General features: G+C 33.4%; 1 protein-coding gene across 4 annotated transcripts; it reads left to right on the plus strand.

Moving 5' to 3' along the window:
• The first annotated feature begins 4,353 nt into the window (after nucleotides 1–4,353).
• LOC103988813 (transcription factor bHLH68) lies at nucleotides 4,354–7,233 on the plus strand. Of its 4 annotated transcripts, none has more exons than XM_018827119.2 (9): nucleotides 4,354–4,746; nucleotides 4,893–5,217; nucleotides 5,380–5,508; nucleotides 5,625–5,690; nucleotides 5,863–5,928; nucleotides 6,119–6,169; nucleotides 6,348–6,395; nucleotides 6,565–6,615; nucleotides 6,738–7,233. In XM_018827119.2, exons 1-9 carry the CDS (start codon nucleotides 4,496–4,498, stop codon nucleotides 6,894–6,896), a joined length of 1,146 nt encoding a protein of 381 aa, XP_018682664.2. In that variant the 5' UTR covers nucleotides 4,354–4,495; the 3' UTR covers nucleotides 6,897–7,233. The 4 variants fall into 4 exon arrangements, with proteins under 4 accessions (XP_018682664.2, XP_064969582.1, XP_009405732.2 ...); XM_009407457.3 differs by having other exon boundaries at nucleotides 4,355–4,746; nucleotides 5,434–5,508; XM_065113511.1 differs by having other exon boundaries at nucleotides 4,556–4,717.
• Nucleotides 7,234–18,867: the final 11,634 nt, after the last annotated feature.

Here is an 18,867-nt window from a genome sequence, read left to right on the forward strand (position 1 = left end):
ATTTTGTCAACTTTTCGTTTGACAAAATAGATCCCCTAACTACAAACAAAACTCAAAATATCTTCTTATTTGAATATAAATAAGAAAATAATTTCTTTTTCCCTCGTCATGGAAACCAACAAAATGTGGTTTCCTGTAGATGTGATGGACATGGCAGATGTGAGAGAAACATCGAACAGACAGAAGTGATGGGCAGATCGATTTACGGTGCAGCGAGTGTCTGTAGATGTACGACCTCTTCTGATGCTTCCAATAGGAATTTGCCGATATCCAACAGAGAAAATAAAATGTTAGCATCTTCCGACTCCTACAAGAAACAAGCTTCCACTCACTACAACTACAGAAGTTGGCAATCCTCAGCATGGGAAAAAGAAGTGCCAAAGATGTTCTTGGTCGTTTATACTCTTACACTTTTGTCATAGATTCTCAATCCTTTATAAACATCTGGGTTCTGGTGAGAAAGAAAGAATTGAAGATAGTGAAATAAGAAATGATGGATTAAGAAGCTCGCCAAACCATCTGATGTTGTTGTTAAGATTAAAAAAAGAAAAAAAGAGTTATTTAGAGAGTTTGCATCCAAAGATTGACGATGGCATGGCAAGCTTAAAGGAGCATCAGCATGCGGTGAGAGTAGTCTCGTCGTTACATATTTTCTAAATTGACAACACTCGAAAATATAAATCTTCACTAAAATCCATAATTTTAACGAAAAATTCATTATTTTCGTCACTACAGTGGTATAATCATGATGAGACAGACTCGGACCGACGATGGGTTATATTTTACCATTGATTATGTTCCTATAGGTCAATTTTTCTTGTAATTAATTGTATATGAATCAAACCAAGTTGATGAGACAACAAGAATGGTAGGTCACCTGTTCTTCTTACCTTCTTCAGCCAACCACTTCTTGTCTCTTCTAGCTCTACTTAACAATGTACATGTATATGTATGTATGAGGAACGTTATACTTGTACTGCATGTTTGCTCGTGATCATTATGTTACCATTGGCCACCGCATCGTTTGGTCTGCGCAAAAAACATCGTGCAAATTGCTATGCTCAAACTTTTCTTGTCCACCGACAACGAGAATAAAAAGTTAATCGATATTTTAGGCGAATACAATGTGTTTAGTACAGTAATAAAAATTAAAATAAAAAATTAAATTAATTTTTTCTCGGCATTTTTGGAATCATGTGAAACCACATGCAACGATCTCCATGTTTGAAGAAGACCATGCAAATTGCCAACCATCAATGGAATAGGAAGCCAAGCTTGCATATGCGTAAGGCATGATGACCAGTGAGTCCAGTCCCACCATGGACGAGCTACCCTACAAGTGAAAAATCTTAGGGCATATTTCAACCTTGTCTCCATCCATTTAAAATATTTCTTAGACCCGGAGGACCATCATGCGAGTAGCCTGATGAGAGTAGGGTTCTTGTTGGAACTCACCGGAGGTGGATGTTAAAAGTGAGAGAAGCTGAAATTGGGCATTTAGGAACCCAATGAACAAAGCACGCAGAGAACAGCAAAAGGATGTATTACACGCATTTTGATTCGAGAAAAGAAGAAACAAAAGCATGCATAATGCTCTCCTTTGGAGAAAGTTGGGAATACCAATCTCTCGATATCTTTAACTTCATGGGGAATTACTACGAGCAGTTTCATCACTGTTGATCTTTCTTCTCTTTTGCATCGAATCTAATACAGAGCATCGGAGTTTCAGATCCATGCATGCATCCAAGGAGACATCCATCGTAAAGATCGAGAGCCACCACGCGCCCCTAAATTCGAAAGAAAAACAATGTAAATAAAGCATTTCGACGAAATACGAGAAAAAAAAAGTAAAAAAGAGGCAAAGAGAAGAAAAAGTGATGAGGATCCTTCCTTTGTGCCATGATAAGATCACTACTTTGCTTTTAGGGTTTGATAATGAATGTTAACCTTAGATCAAGCTACCGCCAATAATTGAGATGAGAGGGAAAACCGATTAAGAACGCATAAAGCAAAAGATCATCATATGGCACAGTTGTTCAAGTTGCATCTGATTTCTGCTTCTGGAATAGAACTGATCAGTGTAGCTTTTTGCAATCAAAGCTACCTTTTGGTGCATGAGATCGATCCATTGGAACCACAAGGACAATGAGTGGGGAAACTCCATTTCCAATCACTGCAACTTCCACTTCTTTCCTCGGTACCTCCACCTAAAAGACTCCATGTTTCTTGAGAGTAGACCCGAGCTTCTGCTTCCTGAGAGATAATCGCACCATGCACAATTAGAGAGATACTTTAATGGATCTCCCACCTCTTTTGTGACAACATCTTCTTAAGTCCCTCAGAAATGTAAAATTTCCGAGAACAAGAGTAGTTTAATCATGATGATTAGGGGAGAGTCTATTTAATTAAGGGTTGCGGCATGGCATGGTGTGGAATATGGAGGTGGCAGCATATAGACAAAGGAAGAAGGATGGGTTCGCTGGGGAGAGGAGTTGGAGAGGAGTAATCAAAGGAAAAAGAGTGCTTGCAAAGGACATGGCGCACCCGACACAGATTTTGAGCTGTGTACGGTCTCAAAGCTGTATCTCCACAAGGAATATAAATATATATTTATTTATTTATTGATATGTTTCTTTCCCCAATGAATAATGTCCAATGGTTTTGGGCATTTTGTTTATGGTTTGTGGAAAATGTAATGCTCACTGAGAATGATTGGAGTTTGTCCCAAGTTGTTTTGTCTCGTTGTATTGGTGAAGATAATAAATACTTCCTTCTTTGATTAAGATTATATTAGCATAATGCATGACCATTGGAGCAGTAATCACTCATGATTAGGAGTTTTGAGGCAATTTTTGGAATCTTGGAGGATATAAATTGATGACATTTAGGGGGGTGGGGGTGGGGGGTGTGTAGATCGGAGAAATGGAATGCTCGGGTAACTCATGGCTGTACTGCTTCATACCTTTTGACTGACACGTGTGACATGGACAGCCTACCGCTTTGGAGCATGTTTTAAGGAACACTGCATGAAAATAATTAGGTTGTTTTGTACATTATATGCATGTCTCCATGAATCATTGAGTGTGAATCGACAGATACATTATGGACCCAATTAAGCTTAGGTTGTTAAAATGGAGTCTAATATAATGATCAAAGATATAAAACTTTGCATATGTTGTTTGAATGTACATGTTTTTGTTCTTCGGAAACACGATTTTAATGATGAAATTATCTATTTTATCGTCAACCTGATGCGATGAGATTGATGATCTGGCCTCATTTTTTTTTCTTTTTAATATTATTGAATTTAGAAGAGAGAAAAAGACATGAGTTCAAGGGCTGTCAACCAATTAAGAAAAAAAAAATCTCTCAAAATAAATAATATTTGTGTATCACATCTTAATCCATTCCTACAACAACTTACATCAAGGGTGTATTCGATGAAAGAAACTTCTAAATACTAAAAATGAAAGTATAAATAATAATAATAATAATAATAATAATAATAATAATAATAATAATAATAATAATAATAATAATAATAATAATAATAATAATAATAATAATAATAATAATAATAAATCATTTGTCTTGTGGCCACAAGAGTCGATCTTGTGGCCAATAACATTAAGGCTTCAAAGACAGAATCAAGCAAAAAGCATAGTTTTCTAGCTTTATCATGGAACATCATGCAACGAGTATAATTCCTTAGCTTTAGCATGGATCATCTACATGTAGATGATCTCTCACTCATGCTTGGTGAGAAATAGACTATAAGTTCTTCTCCATCTTAATTGCCCAAGAAAACAAAGCTCAAAGGATATGTTCTTCCTTCATGCTTTTGGTAATTGACTCTAATATTCTCACTTTTGCACTTCATGAACTACAATAATAAGAATGTCAAATTCCGAGTAATCATTCATTCTTAGTCACACCACTAATGAACTATCAACTGGCCACCAACATATAATTAATTATTTGTTAACTATGGACTTGTCTTCTATATGGGTGGTCCAAATCCTCTCACCTTGAGCAGACTAATTTCCAGTGTGCTATGGTGACTTATCCTTTGTCACTCCTTAAGGACTCCGTATGCAATAGATTACAGAAGATAAAACAATGTTGACTACAATACATACTTAGGCCAATCCTACCATACAAACTTGTAGCTTCTACCCTAATTAAGAACTCATATTTCCCTAAAACATTCTTTCACTGTGAAACTGCCACTACCTTTTGTTTGCCCACTTTGTGATAAAGAAAAAGAAAGGAGAGGGGAGAAAAGCAAGGAAAGTAAGAGAAAACATTAAATAAAAGATGGGTGGAAAGGAAGCTCCTCTCCATACCTTGTAAACATAACCTACAAGCCCTGAGCTGGTATTGCTTTCCTCTCCAAACCTCAACCAGTAAAGTGAAAAGAAGCAAAGGTTGACCTGGGTGACAGGGAAAAGGAGTGGGAGCTGCAGAAGGATAGGGCGGAAGAGGAGCTGTAGGCATGAGTAGAGGAGCTTATCAGAGCTCCATAGTGCAGCAAATGATGGGGAGAAGCCCTAGCTTGTGGAGCATGAACAACAACCTGATGCCACCTTCTCAGGAGATGTCCACTCTCTTTGCTTCTTCCTCCTCTTCCCCTTCTCCTTTGTCTTCCTCCGTCTTCCCTAGGTACCCAAAGCCTGCTGGTTTTGCCCCCATGATCCCTTGCCATGAATCCCAAGAGGTACCTGAATCATGGAGCCAGCTGTTGCTGTAATACCCTCTCTCTCTCTCTCTCTCTCTCTCTCTCTCTCTCTCTCTCTCTCTCTATCTCTCTCTCTCTCTTTCTCTCTCTCTTCACTGTTGGTAATATAAGATCTGTTCTGATATCCCATGCATGGTGGGAATACAATTTACAGGGGGGGATTGGAGGAGGAAGAGGAGGGGCGCAGCCACACTGGTAATTTCCCAGTGAAGAGGATGGAGAACTGGGAGTACCAACTGCCATACACACCAGCGAATGCCCACATGGTTGATATCAAACAAGAGGGCTCTGAGGTCGGACACCATGCCTATTACCATGGCAAAGAGCAAGGAGCTCAGGGGGGTAGGTCTTCATGGAGTCAGATGGTGCCAGCATCCTCTCCCAGGTCTTGTGTCACGACAAGCTTCAGCAACAACATCTTGGACTTCTCCAACTGCAAGTCGCAGAGAAAGCATCACAAATCTGACCTTTCGTCCGAGGTAAGGAACGCAAAGAAAGGGTTTCGTTGTTGTACATGTTCTTATCGGTTATAATCTTGCTCTTCAAAAAGGCAACTCAACGATTAAAAGAAGAGAAAAAATCTTATATTTGGTGTTCTTCAGATCCATATAAGTTCTCGTTATAGCCAATATTTGTTGCAGATACTCTTACTCTATGGTGTGCAACGTCTTACTTTCCTTTCTTCCTTTGCCAAGTGCAACAGCAACAGTGGTGCAGCTTTGAAGAAGAAGGCTAGAGTTCAGACCTCCTCAGCACAGTCATCTCTCAAGGTTTTTATCTCCATACTTACATAATAGTTGCCCTCTCGCTCGATAGAAAAGATAATTTATAGATGTAGCAAGTGAGAGAAAGCATTTGACGATGGTTTATGTGTGTTTCTTCCCAGGTTAGGAAGGAGAAGTTAGGAGATAGGATAGCAGCTCTACATCAGCTAGTTTCTCCATTCGGAAAGGTACTACTACCAGGCTATGTGCACTAGATCTAGATGCGAGAGGTCACTCACTAGCCGGCTGCAAGTGTTGCTTCTGCTGCGCATGGCTCTCTGTCTCTCTCTCTCTCTCTCTCTCTCAGTCATTCTTCCTGGTCATCAAATAAAGAAGCCCTGACATGGCTCCCTTTTGCAGACTGACACTGCGTCTGTACTGTTAGAAGCCATTGGCTACATCAGATTCCTCCAGGGTCAAATTGAGGTCCAATCTCTCTCTCTCTCTCTCTCTCATGAACAAAAAGCACAGATCTTTGGGTATGGATGAGGTCGCGCGTGCGATAAAAGCTGATGCAATGGCCAAACCATCCTTTAGTTATTGTTGTCTTGCGTCGTCATGTGTTTCAGAGATTAATACCTCTTCACCCGATTCCCAACCCTTTTGCTTCATGCAGGCTCTGAGCTCCCCGTACCTGGGCAGCAGATCAAGGAGCACGAGGCAGTGCGTAAGTATCCAAAATGCCCCATTCCTTAACTGCTCCCAACACTTTACCTCTTCCGTTAATTAGGGCTGAAGCATAAGCAGACAACAGCAAGTTTCATGAGCTCTCCTGCACATGCATGCATGCATGGAGATTCTACTACTTATCATGTGAGCTTAACAGTGGGATGCTTATCTTCCAGGGTAAAGGAGAGAGTAGTAGTATATTTGTGGAAGACCCTGGAGTACAGGTACATGTGGCTACCTCCTGCTTCATGTTCTTTTCCTCCTTTAAAGAGAGCGTCGAAAGAAGAATAAAGCTGCAACTTTACAGCCTTCAACATGATTAGCTATTTATTGACAGATTTAGGAGATATCAAACCCATGATTAAATCCAATTTATCCTGTTCCTTTGAACAGCTGTTGAGTGCTGATAGCTGCATGAAGAGAAGAGGTCCACCGGCTGATCAGGTACATCGTGATGTTAATTAGGTGACTCAAAGTAGCTTTTTGCCCTGTCGTTAAAGGGTTATGATTGATTGCAAATGATGGTCTTTCTTTCACATGTTATTGCATATCATTCATATCAACAGGATGATGGTGGTGGTGGTGATGGTGATGAAGATGAGGATGAGCCCAAGGACCTGAGGAGTAGAGGACTGTGCCTGGTGCCTGTGTCCTTCACATTGCATGTTGGGAATGACAACGGAGCCGATTTCTGGGCTCCTAACTTTGGGATGGGGTTTCAATGAGAAGGGCATGGCACAAGTCTTCACATCAATTTATGCTTGTCCGTTTGACATCTCACTGTAGCAAGAGAAAGGAAAAGGGAAGGAATCTTACACCTCATGATTGAAAAGCTTAGGGCCCTCTTACTCGGGTACTTTATTGGATGTGGCAAATGTAGCATATTAGGGATTTCAAATAGTGAGTACATGTAGACATCAGGGCATGGGTTTGTAATCTTCAGACATGGAATGAACCGATTGTCTCCTTCAATTCATTTCATTGAACTGTACTACTAATATTGGCCACCAATTAAATTGGCTGTGAATGCCTCAAAATTAGCTCTTGCGGAATTGCTCGGAATACCTTGTTTTTGCTGATGCTGCAAGCATGTATTATTATACATATAATAATAAGCTTGAAGGGCTGATTGTTATGGTTCTTATACGTTTAATCTCTACATTAATTTGGGAATTGCTGCTGATGCAAGTATTTTATGGACTCTTTAGTGTCGTCATTCGGTATGATGAATTCAGTTGTTCGCTTCTTGTATAGTTGACCCAAGGGCGACTTAAAACTTCATCATCCTTTCTTTGTGGCTCGTCTGATCACACAGAGAGAGAGAGAGAGAGAGAGAGAGAGAGAGAGAGAGAACGAACGATCATTCCTCTTTCAACATCGATGCGGATGCAATTCTCCTCTTGAAATTCTTTGCTTGGCTTTTCGTCCCATGACTATAATCTTACAAAAATACTTAATAATATCCAAAATAAAATGGTTTACGATGAACACCCATGATCAAATTAAACAAATTATAAAGCAACTGTATGTTGCAACCAACAAGCATTAAAAGATACCAAGAAATCTGTGTGTGCTGAAAAATATAAAACAAAAGCGCAAACACTTGATGTGCCTTTTTATCATGAAATTTCAAAGGTATTCACATTCATAACAAATGAAGAAAGGCAAAAAAAATAAAGTCAACACCACAACAATAGTAAGCATAAACATTTCATGACATACTAGATATTAAATTCTTCTTCCTAATGTTATACCATTCTTTGAGTAAAAAAAAGAAATATTCAAAAATGAAGTTTATAATATATTTAAAATGAAATCAACTCCCTCTCTACTTTCTTCTTCTTATCATCAACATGCCAAATCATGCTAAACACTATTTGATCTCTCCTAGTGTTAGAACTCTAAATGGATTTAAATAAAGTTAATATTGTTTAGAATCTCTCTCTCGTGTCATGGTAAACTGCATTATTTTCTTCAAATCTTTCATGTGTTTCCTTAAATAATGTTGGTCAGATTCAAATCTCTGTCAAGTACTGCATTTTATTACTTCTCAGCTTAGTTATTTGCTTTTCATTCCGAAATCAGAGCTTGCTTATATTTATCTATTCATTCCTTAAAAGAATTCAATAAATAATGTCACAACTGAGATTATGCATGTATTTTTCAATTAAGGATTTTTACGAGCACGGTTTGCCGCCTTCCTCTGCCTCTCCCACTGCAAAACTTCTGGCTTCACCAGAAGTTTATTCTAGGATTCTCTTTATTACTTATCGTAGACTCTTTATTCTAGGATAGGACCTTCTAGTGACAAAATAATCAGTTAGTGAAAGATTCCGGATCTTCTCTCATCTCTTCTTCATCCATAATCCATCACTTATAGTGGCTCTATGAGAGACAAAAAGAAAGAAGAATACGAGTCTAACTTTTCTTATAGATCAATATTACTATAGCTTTCGAATCTGACGATGACCTGCTTATAGATCAAATAAAGGCTTTTTGAGTATCATCGAAAGATACGTATCGTATATTTGATATATTATTATTTGATTTTAATTTTTATTATTAAAGTTTTTTACATAACAGTAGCATATTACAATTTTTATGCTTATAATTAATATCAAAGCTATGTTTTAAAATCAAATATTTAAATTATCAAGGTATTTTAGATCTATTTTATATTAAGATTTGTTTATTAGCATCATTCACTTACGAAAAAGTGTTGTTTGATTTTAATTTATAATGCTTAAACAATCTATTTATGTTATCGTTCTGTTTTTCTATCTAATCGATGCTATAGCCTACTTGTAGGCGATGCGAGGTTCCTCGTATTTGATCGATGGATCATTATTAACAACTTATTGTTGGCAATAGAATTGTTTAGCGTGACGACCTCCAGTGGTCGCTAGCCCAATCGCGAGCAATGACTACGTTACGTAACGGAAGCACCATGGGGTGCGATAATCAACGACGATTGCATGCATAACTTCTTGTATACAATAGCCTTATGATGATTGACCTACCTTAGTCACAGGTGACTATAGTAGCACCGCTGCGTGTAGCGGTTGTGGCGACTATAACAACATCGCTACGTGCGGTTGCAATAGCGTTGATGCCTGCGACGGCTATTGCTAGTCATAGATGCCCTGCAAGCACATATGACATGCTACACAATCTTTTTATTTATTATTATTATTGATATTTTCTCACTTTACATTGCATGTTGTATATATTGTGATGTCCATGGATCTGTATAATGAGAATCGGATCATGATGAGATCACGATAATGAGACTGATTCGCCTTTAAACATAGACCTTAAATAAACCCGATCATAGGTTGCTTGAGAGGGACATCATGATAACTGAACAGATTAGTGCGATGCATACTCATTCATATGATGGAGGCGATTGGTCATATAGCTGCTCGTGTGGGGACACTAGGGATACAATTCAAGTGCTCATTGGAGAATGAGTTTACTGATTGATCTACTCATGGAATACTGAACGGTTAATGATACTTCATTATCAAATAACAATTGTGTGATCCTAGTTGTGTGTCTAGTCCTTAGACTTGAAACGCCAAGGATGCCCTATATGAGTACTCCGCTCTTTGATACCGGACTTATAGGTCTAGAGATTCTAGATCTAGCACAACCGATCATTAGGAGTGGTCGCTAACTTTATGAGGGCAATTGAGTGTTGATAGAGGATCATCCGCTCTCAGTGTCATGAGAGGAATATTCTATGTGTTCTTACTCAAACAAATCCCTAAGCTAGGGTCTTTTGGATTGAGAGAGAAAGAGTTCTCCAAGAAAATCCGATTAGACTCGGGTAGATTCCACATTGGCCTAATAGCACCATACCCAATATATAGTCTTTGAGATATTAGATGGATGAGAGACTATAAATATATGGTAACTGAGAACAAACATATCCAATGGATCGAATTCCCTTGTATCGTCTAGGGACTACGGCGTAGTGGTCTAGTACGTCCGTAGTCGATGAGTAAGTAAATTATTATAAGAGATGATAATTCACTGAGTTAGAAAAACTTTTGATAGACATGACTCATAGCCAGCTCGATATTGGGCCTAGAGGATCATACACATATGGTAGGTGTTGCAATGAGTAGAGATTCAGATATAAGATATCCATTGGAACCCCTAGTTTATTGGATATCGAATAAGCCCCTAAATTATTGGATATCGAATAAGCCCCTAAATTATTTGGTAGAGATCCACTAACCCAAGAGGCTTGGGTAGTTGGATAGAGATTCAATACCCAATAGGGCATAATCCATTAGGGTTAAATTGATAGGGATATCTATAAATAAGAGGGAACTAAATGAGCATAGGCTAGATCTTCTTTGGTTGCTACCTCTTTCTCCTCCCTCCCTCTCAACCGACAATCCTAATTTGAGGTGTGTGATAGTAAAAAGGGTCGATCCTTTCTTGATCACGTGGTATGCATGGAGAGGAAGATCATGTTACAATTTGAGGAGCATCTTCGTCGCATCTACCATATGGATCACCACTAGATAGGAGGATAGTTGATTTCCTTCATCCACTCCTATAGATATGAGATTTTATAAGGATATACGATCTTCCTAGGTAATAAATCTTACTTGATACACGGGGTTTTGATTTTGCGTCTTGTTTTACTCATCAATCTCCACATGATGATGAGAACCCTTTGTTTAGGAAATCTGAGATTTTATTTTTTTTATTTTTCTATTGCATATATGATGTTTTGTTCAGGTTTCCCATCAGCTACAATAATGCCATTGTGGCATTTGTTGGTCGCAACCGATGTTGACTGGATGTTGAAGGCCATAATTCTCAGCATCTACGTGGTGGACATATAGGCACAATTGCACACTATGGCAACCGTGGGGGTTGGTGGTTGGCGCATATGCATGATTGCATGGTGGGACGATTTGTCGAAGATGCTTGAATAGCAACGCACCGTAGAGGCATTCCACCAGTGAGGAATGCAACGGCATGGGGCGACGACTGATGAGGTCATGGGTCGACCACTTGAGAAAAGCCGCACCACCATAGGTGGCACGTAGGTGATGGACAACAACTGTGCCGCCGACCTACACGCATGGGTGTAGTGGTATGTAGTGATGATAGTTGCAAGTGAGGACTTAGAGTTTTTTAAAAGATATTTTTATTCTCTAAAACTTAAATAATTATAACCTATGTACTTAAATTTACTTTTTAGTTATGCCCATAAAAAATAAGACATTTTCATTATATATTTGACTTAAAATTATAATTTTACCACTGAAAAATTAAAAATTTAACTTATTATCTTAATTATAAATTGACTAATTTAATTTATTTTGATCAAACTTAATCATGGTTATATTTTGACTACTTGATTGGATTTAGACTCAATCAATAAAGCTTTAATCGAATTTGAAAAATTTAAAATTTGATGATATCTTGATTTTGATCAAATTTAATTTTTGATTGATTTAGTTGAGTTGATGTTTAGCCCAATTCTAATCCTCCCCAATTAAATAGAATTGATTAATCTAATTTATGGTTATATGTGAAATTTTAGAAAATATAAATTATAATTTTTTTATAGTTTCTCATATGACATATTGATAAAATACTTATGTTTGATAAATAAAAATCTAGTTATTGTTTTTGGATATTTGTTTAGTTATTGACATGCATATGTTTGAAATTATAACATAATATTTATTTATACATAAAGATATCATTTATGATTTATTATGAATATAATTATTATATGAGTTTTTATTTATGCTGATTAATATTCAATAATTATTATGATTATTATTTTATTATTATTAAATTATTTTAATATATATTAGATTGAAAAAATTAGTAAATATTATTTATAACTCACATCCCTAAGTTTTATCTAATCATTAGTTAACAAAGTAGTCTAGGATGATAGGCTTATAAGATATGAATTATAATAAATATTTTAAATTATATTCATATTACTGGATTAGTTTTGTAGTTGTTGGAGTAGCCTAGAATAATAATTTATAAAATTATATTAAAGAATTAGTTCTAGATGATATTAATAAAATAATATTCACAAAGATATACATAATTAAGAGGTTTAGATAATTCTACAGGAGAATCTACTTAAAATAATTATATAACAGGATAGGATAATATTATTTTGAATATTCTTATAGTTTAGGATTATATATACAAAGATAGCAATACTATTTTATAGGGATAATATCAGTCATTCATAAATAATTTTGAGTAACAAAAGATATGTTAATATTCTACCCAAAGGGAAAATTGAGATGGTATTACTAATTCAACATTTATTGAAAAGCTTAAAGTATCAATATTATATTATTTTATTATAATGGTACTTCCATCATTATATTCTTATAAATGTCTCTATATTTTTAAATTAAATTATTATAAATAGCTTGAGCATATACAATTTATATTGAGTGTGTTAACTAGTTGAAAGGATCAATAACATAATTATTGAAAATTCTATTAAACAAATAATTGAGATAAATGATCAAAAAAGATATAAAAACTTAGTTTATGATAATTACTAATAATATTTAGACTTTATTATAATCTATAACTAGTGCACTAGAATATTTAAAGATTAATTAAATTTACTAATAAATTGTTGGCTGATATATTAATGAAAGAATTGACTAAAATTCAATATGATAATATTTGAGAAAGTCAAGATTATATCCTCAATATTGCTGACAATGCTATAAGCTCAAGAATATTTGACATAAATGTAGTTGAATTCTTTCTCATATAATTTATTTTTAATCTTATTTTTTTAGTTTGACTTATTTAAAATTTACTATAATAAAATTGAGGATAAGTAAAACTTAAATGAGCTAACTACTATATATGTTTAGAAATAATTGAGATTAAAGTAGAAAAGACTTATAATATTTTGGATACTACTCAAAAAGTTGATAATAAAAAAAGAAAGTTAAAGTGTAAATCACGAAAGTTTATAAATATTATATATACTCATAAAAGAAAATTTTTCATAGTAAAGTGTTATTTTGGCAAAAAAAATCATGTAAAGATAGACTATAAGACTTGGTTTGATAAGGGAAAGATATAAGTTTCAAATCAAACATTATATGTCCTTTTTTAGTACTTGATGAATTGATTCTGATGCTTTAATTTATATTACTAATAATAAAGATTTATTTTAATATGAGAATCAAAAGAGTATAAAATAATTATCATTACAGAGAATCATCTTAAAACAAGAACAATACTAGTTTATATTTATTGCTTATGCCTTGAGATAATTTATATGATGTTATATTCCTACTAGAAATTTAAGTTCTTTATCTAGAATTATCAAGATATTATTTCTCTTTTGATGGTTGTGAATTTAATATATTTATAATTTAATAAAAGTTACCTTTTGAATTATATATGATGGTTTATATATAATTATATGAATCGTGAGTTTGCAATGACTTTGTAAACAAATATTGGAATGAAACAGTTTGATAAACTCTATAAGATTCTTTATATCTACAGGTCACTCAATGTTTTCTGTTTTAATAGAGAGGGATATTTTATCATCTTTATAGATTACCTGTTGAGATTTGATTATCTAAGGTATAAGGCTATTAACAGCTTTAGGTGTACATAAATGAAGCCAAAAGATAATTAAATATAAGAGTCAAATTTATCGGATTTGAAAGAGATGATAAGTTTTATGGTAGTTATAATGAGTCTGATTATAATTTTATTTTTTTTTGTTAGATTTTTGTAAAAGTAAGGTATTTGTACTCAATATGCCTTACTAGATATGCTACAATAGAAGGAGATTTTTTAAAGATAACATTACTCTCTTATGGATATGGTTAGTAGCATAATAAGTTATTCTTCTATACTTGAATCAATGTGAGGAGTAGCTCTAATGACAATTATGTATATCTTGAATAGGATTCTTAGTAAGTTAATTTCATCAACTCATTTTATTTTATTTTTGGTAAGTAAAAGTAAATAGATTAAGTATAAAGTTTGTACAAAATAGCTATATCTACGCAAGTCATAGACAAAAGCCTGATATCTCTTTAGAGCAGTCTAGGAGAGTGTACCCCATCTCAAAAAGGTGGAATAGTCTCACTCCACCAAATTATCTTCAACAGTAGTCAAACAAAAAGGTAGTAATGACTACACATGTTGTAGACTATGACTCCTTATAGTCAATAACTAAAATGTAATGTCCAAACATGCCTAGACTACTTGTGAGTATATCACATTATTAAAATAGATAACTATGGGATATACAATTTGTCAACATCATTCCCGAGATCATTAACTGATAGCAAAATTGAATATGATAAAATTATATTTCCCTCTTCATATGAAGTGCTCCATTTTTATATCTTGCTCTATACATGATCTTGAGTCTCTAAGAATCTTTATCAGAAGCTGAGTATTGCTTGTGTTTTGACACTCAAAGATTTTGTGACATTTCTTCTTCTAAATCCACCAAATAGTGCATCTGAAAGTAACATTTGTCAGTTATGTAAGAGGTCTTTTTCTTGAGAAGCTTTGCATGAGTTTGCCTAATTCTTGAGGCAAATTTGGCAAACTCCTTATTGTAGTCAACAAATAAAATGTAATGTCTAAACATGCCTAGACTACTTATGAGTATATCGCATTATTAAAACAGATAATTATGGGATATACAATTTGTCAACATCATTCCTGAGATCATTAACTAATAGCAAAATTAAATCTGATAAAAATATCTTTCTCTCTTCATATGAAGTGCTCCATTTTTAGATCTTGCTCTATACATGATCTTGAGTCTCTAAAAATCTCTATCAGAAGCTGAGTATTGCTTGTGTTTTGACACTTAAAGATTTTGTGACATCTCTCCTTCTAAATCCACCAAATAGCGCATCTAAAAGTAACCTTTGCCAATTGTGTAAGAGGTCTTTTTCTTGAGAAGCTTTGCATGAGTTTGCCTAATTCTTGATGCAAATTTGGCTATTGTAGCCTATTTAATTCAAATCTCTATAGAATCTCCTTCCATATTCAATTAGTATAATCACAAGCAAAATAGCGGTGGTCAACATTTTTTTCCTGATTAACTCATTTTAAGTTATAAATTAGTAGAAAACTCAACTTGAGACATTTATATATTTGGAATTGTCCCGTAGAGATAAGGATCTTTAAATCACATAAAAGGAAATTGGATTCAAGGATTATTTTTTAATTTTTTATTATTTATCCTAAAAAAAAGGGATATATATTTTATTTTTTTAATCATAGTATGAGGATGATTGAATTTGATAATGTAAAATTTAAAAAAATAACAAATTAATGAGAATAAAAATCTCAAAATTTAATCTTGAAATTGATAAGATGTAGGTTAATATTCGTTAATAAATTTCAAGGGATTATTGTTTCTCAAATCACTAAAAAAATTAATGAGAGTGAATAGTAACATAACATTGATAAACTCTCATACGAAGTTGATATTATTGCTAATGATCTTATAAGAAAATTACAATCGATAGTTTTGATAATACCTCAAAAGAAAAGAAGATCCGTTATTTTTAATTATTATATTGTATGTCTATAAAAATTATATTATGACATAAGAATCAAAATAATCTCATATTGTTTTTATAAGTTATAAGAAATAATATTTCTGAAAAATGGTACAATACAATAAAAGAAGAGTTAAAATTAATGGACTAGAATAGTGTCTGAGAATACGTCAAATTGCCTAGTAACTATAAAAGAGTATTATATAAACATAACTCCAAAAACAATATCAAATGATATATAGCTAGACTTATGATTATATGTTTTACTTATAAAGATTGCATAGACCATAACGAGATATTTTATCTAGTTTTTAAAATAAATTCATTAAGAATAGTCGTGACATTGGTGACTTATGATGATTTTGAGGTACATTATATGGATATGAAAATAAGTTTATGAATGAGAATTTAGATTTATATGGATTAACTTAAATGATTTATAAAGAAAATAAAAAAAATATAAAATTTAGTATGTAAATTTAGAAAATTTATTTATGACCTTAAATAAACATTTGGACAATGATATAAAGTTTCTTGATGCCATTACTTTTTTCATATTAAAAAAACTATTAATCAATATTTATATCTAAACATTAATGGAAGCTAGTTTATTATATTGATTTATATATGGATAATATTTTATTTGTTAGTTTAATATCTTATATTATTGATATTAAAATATTTAGAGATATATCTTAAGGATTGCTAGGATTGTCTCAAAAAAATATGTTGACCGAGTCTTAAAGAAATTTAGTATACAATTTTATTTAGTAAATAATAAAAATAAAAATTTCAATCAAAACAAGTATTTTTAAAATGACTTTAAGAAATCAGATAAAAAAATATTCATTATATATACATAGTTGAAAGTTTATCATATGCTTAAGCTTATACTAGACCATATATCAATTTTGTAGTTAAAACACTATGTATATATTAGAGTTACCCAGGAATAAAATACTAAAAAACTACAAAATATACTCATATATATGAAAATATATCAAACTAAAATGATGATATTTTCAATTATTGAATTTGTAAATTATCTTAATAATAGGAAGTTCACTTTACATTTTATATTTATTAGTTGAGGGGTAATTTACATAAAAAATATAAAGTAATATATTATTATATTATCAATAATAAAAATTGATCTTTTAGCATGTTTTGATACTACTAATCAAGTTTTATAATCATAAAATTTTATTTCAGGATTTGATGTGGTTAGATTCAATTGTTAGGTCATTGAAGATTATAATATATTATAGTAGTTTTCTTCTCTAAGAATATTAAGTACTATAGTTGTTCTATGCATTATGATATAAATTACTTGATAATTAAAGAGAGTGATACGGGAGTATCTAATTTGCTATAATTTGCTCATATGGACCTTGCTGATGCTATGGTATATTTTTCAACCAATAATGTTGCCTCTACAACTCAGCCCACTAAAATATGATAACTCATCAGCATATTCCCTGCACAAAAATAAAACTGTTTCAATATGCTTTTCTTCATGACCAAGGAATGCATTAAAGGAGTTGGTTAGTAGTTGTTAAACACTTAATTTCGAAATTCTCTATGCATGAAGGGTTATTTCATGCACTAGTACTTATTTTGGTGTTTAGAGCTTAGAAAGGATTTCAGAAACCAATGATATTTTGGCAAAAGCTCTCTTGGAGTACTCTTTTAAATTCTATATCTCTTGGATGCATCCTTGAGTAGTGAGTCTTTTGTTTTCAGTTCTATATCATCGTTTATAATCCTTAGGGTGGTAAATTTTATGTATTCCTTTGTGATTTTAATTTGGTGGTGAGCTATTTTTCGATCTTATTTAAGTTTTATCGTGAGTTCATGCTTTTTCTATTTAAAACACTCATTCCAGCAAATACAATTGTACTGTGATTTTTACTTCGAGAGTTTATACCTTGTCTACTATGACTTTTCTATCCGAAATATTCATTCTAGCAAATACAGCTTTGCTATTGGTTTTCTATCAAAATCTATTCTGCTTTACCCTCCCATTCTGCATCACCCCCAGTATTAGTTTGGTATCAGAGCTAAAGGTTAGAGATCATGGAAAGGTGGAATGGAAAAGATATAGTTGGTGAAGGTAGTTGCCATGAAGATGATACTGAGTCATTAAGGCTGCAGCTACGAAGATTGTGCTGCGTAGTCTACAAGAAAAAAATGAAATAATCGAAAAACTTTAAAGTAGACACAACCAACATGAAAATGATGTCCATGAATTTTCTTTTGATGATGATACACCACCTCATCAAAGGAAGTCGAGAAGATTTCGAGCAAGATAAGGAGTCCAAGACGAGTGGCAGAACAAATACAACATAAGATTGGATATTCCAGAGTTTGAAAGTAAAATTAATGTTGATGACTTTATTGATTGGCTTAATATAGTGGAAAGAATTTTCGATTTTTATGAACTACCAGAACAAAAGAAGGTAAAACTTGTGGCACTTAAACTTAGACGAAATGTATCTTTTTGGTGGGAAAATATGAAGAAACAAAGAGAACATGAGGGGAAAAGTAAGATTATGATATGGGGAAAAATGAAAAGAGAGTTAAAGAGAAAATATTTATTTGACAATTATAGGTAAGAGATCTTTCTCAAAATCCATGATTTCAAGCAAAATGATCTTAGTGTGGAGGAGTACACTATAAAATTTGATAATCTGATGTTAAAAGGAGAGCTTATGGAACCGGAAGAGCAAACCATTGTAAGATACTTATGAGGTCTGAAATATGAGATTGCTAAAGTGGTTCAACTGCAGTCATATTGGTCTTTAAATGATATGAGCAAGCTGACATTAAAAGTTGAGAAGCAATAGAAGTTTGAAAAGAGTTCTCGGTATGGTTCAAAAGAAGGCTATACAAAAAGAGAAAGTTACAAGCCTACTGTCCAAAGCAAGGTGATATCGAAGGTGCAAGAAAAGTGTGAAGAATTTGCTGGTAGTAAAAAAAAACACATAATTCTTCTACCCCAAGTGGCCAAAAATTGCTTCAAATGTCATGGTTTTATGCATATTGCTTTAGATTATCCGAATAGGAGGATTATAACTTTGGTTCAAGATCATAGAAATGGAGGAGAAGATGAAACCGACGA

This window comes from Musa acuminata, chromosome BXJ2-6, assembly GCF_036884655.1.
Source record: "Musa acuminata AAA Group cultivar baxijiao chromosome BXJ2-6, Cavendish_Baxijiao_AAA, whole genome shotgun sequence".
In the NCBI taxonomy this organism is placed as follows: domain Eukaryota; kingdom Viridiplantae; phylum Streptophyta; class Magnoliopsida; order Zingiberales; family Musaceae; genus Musa; species Musa acuminata.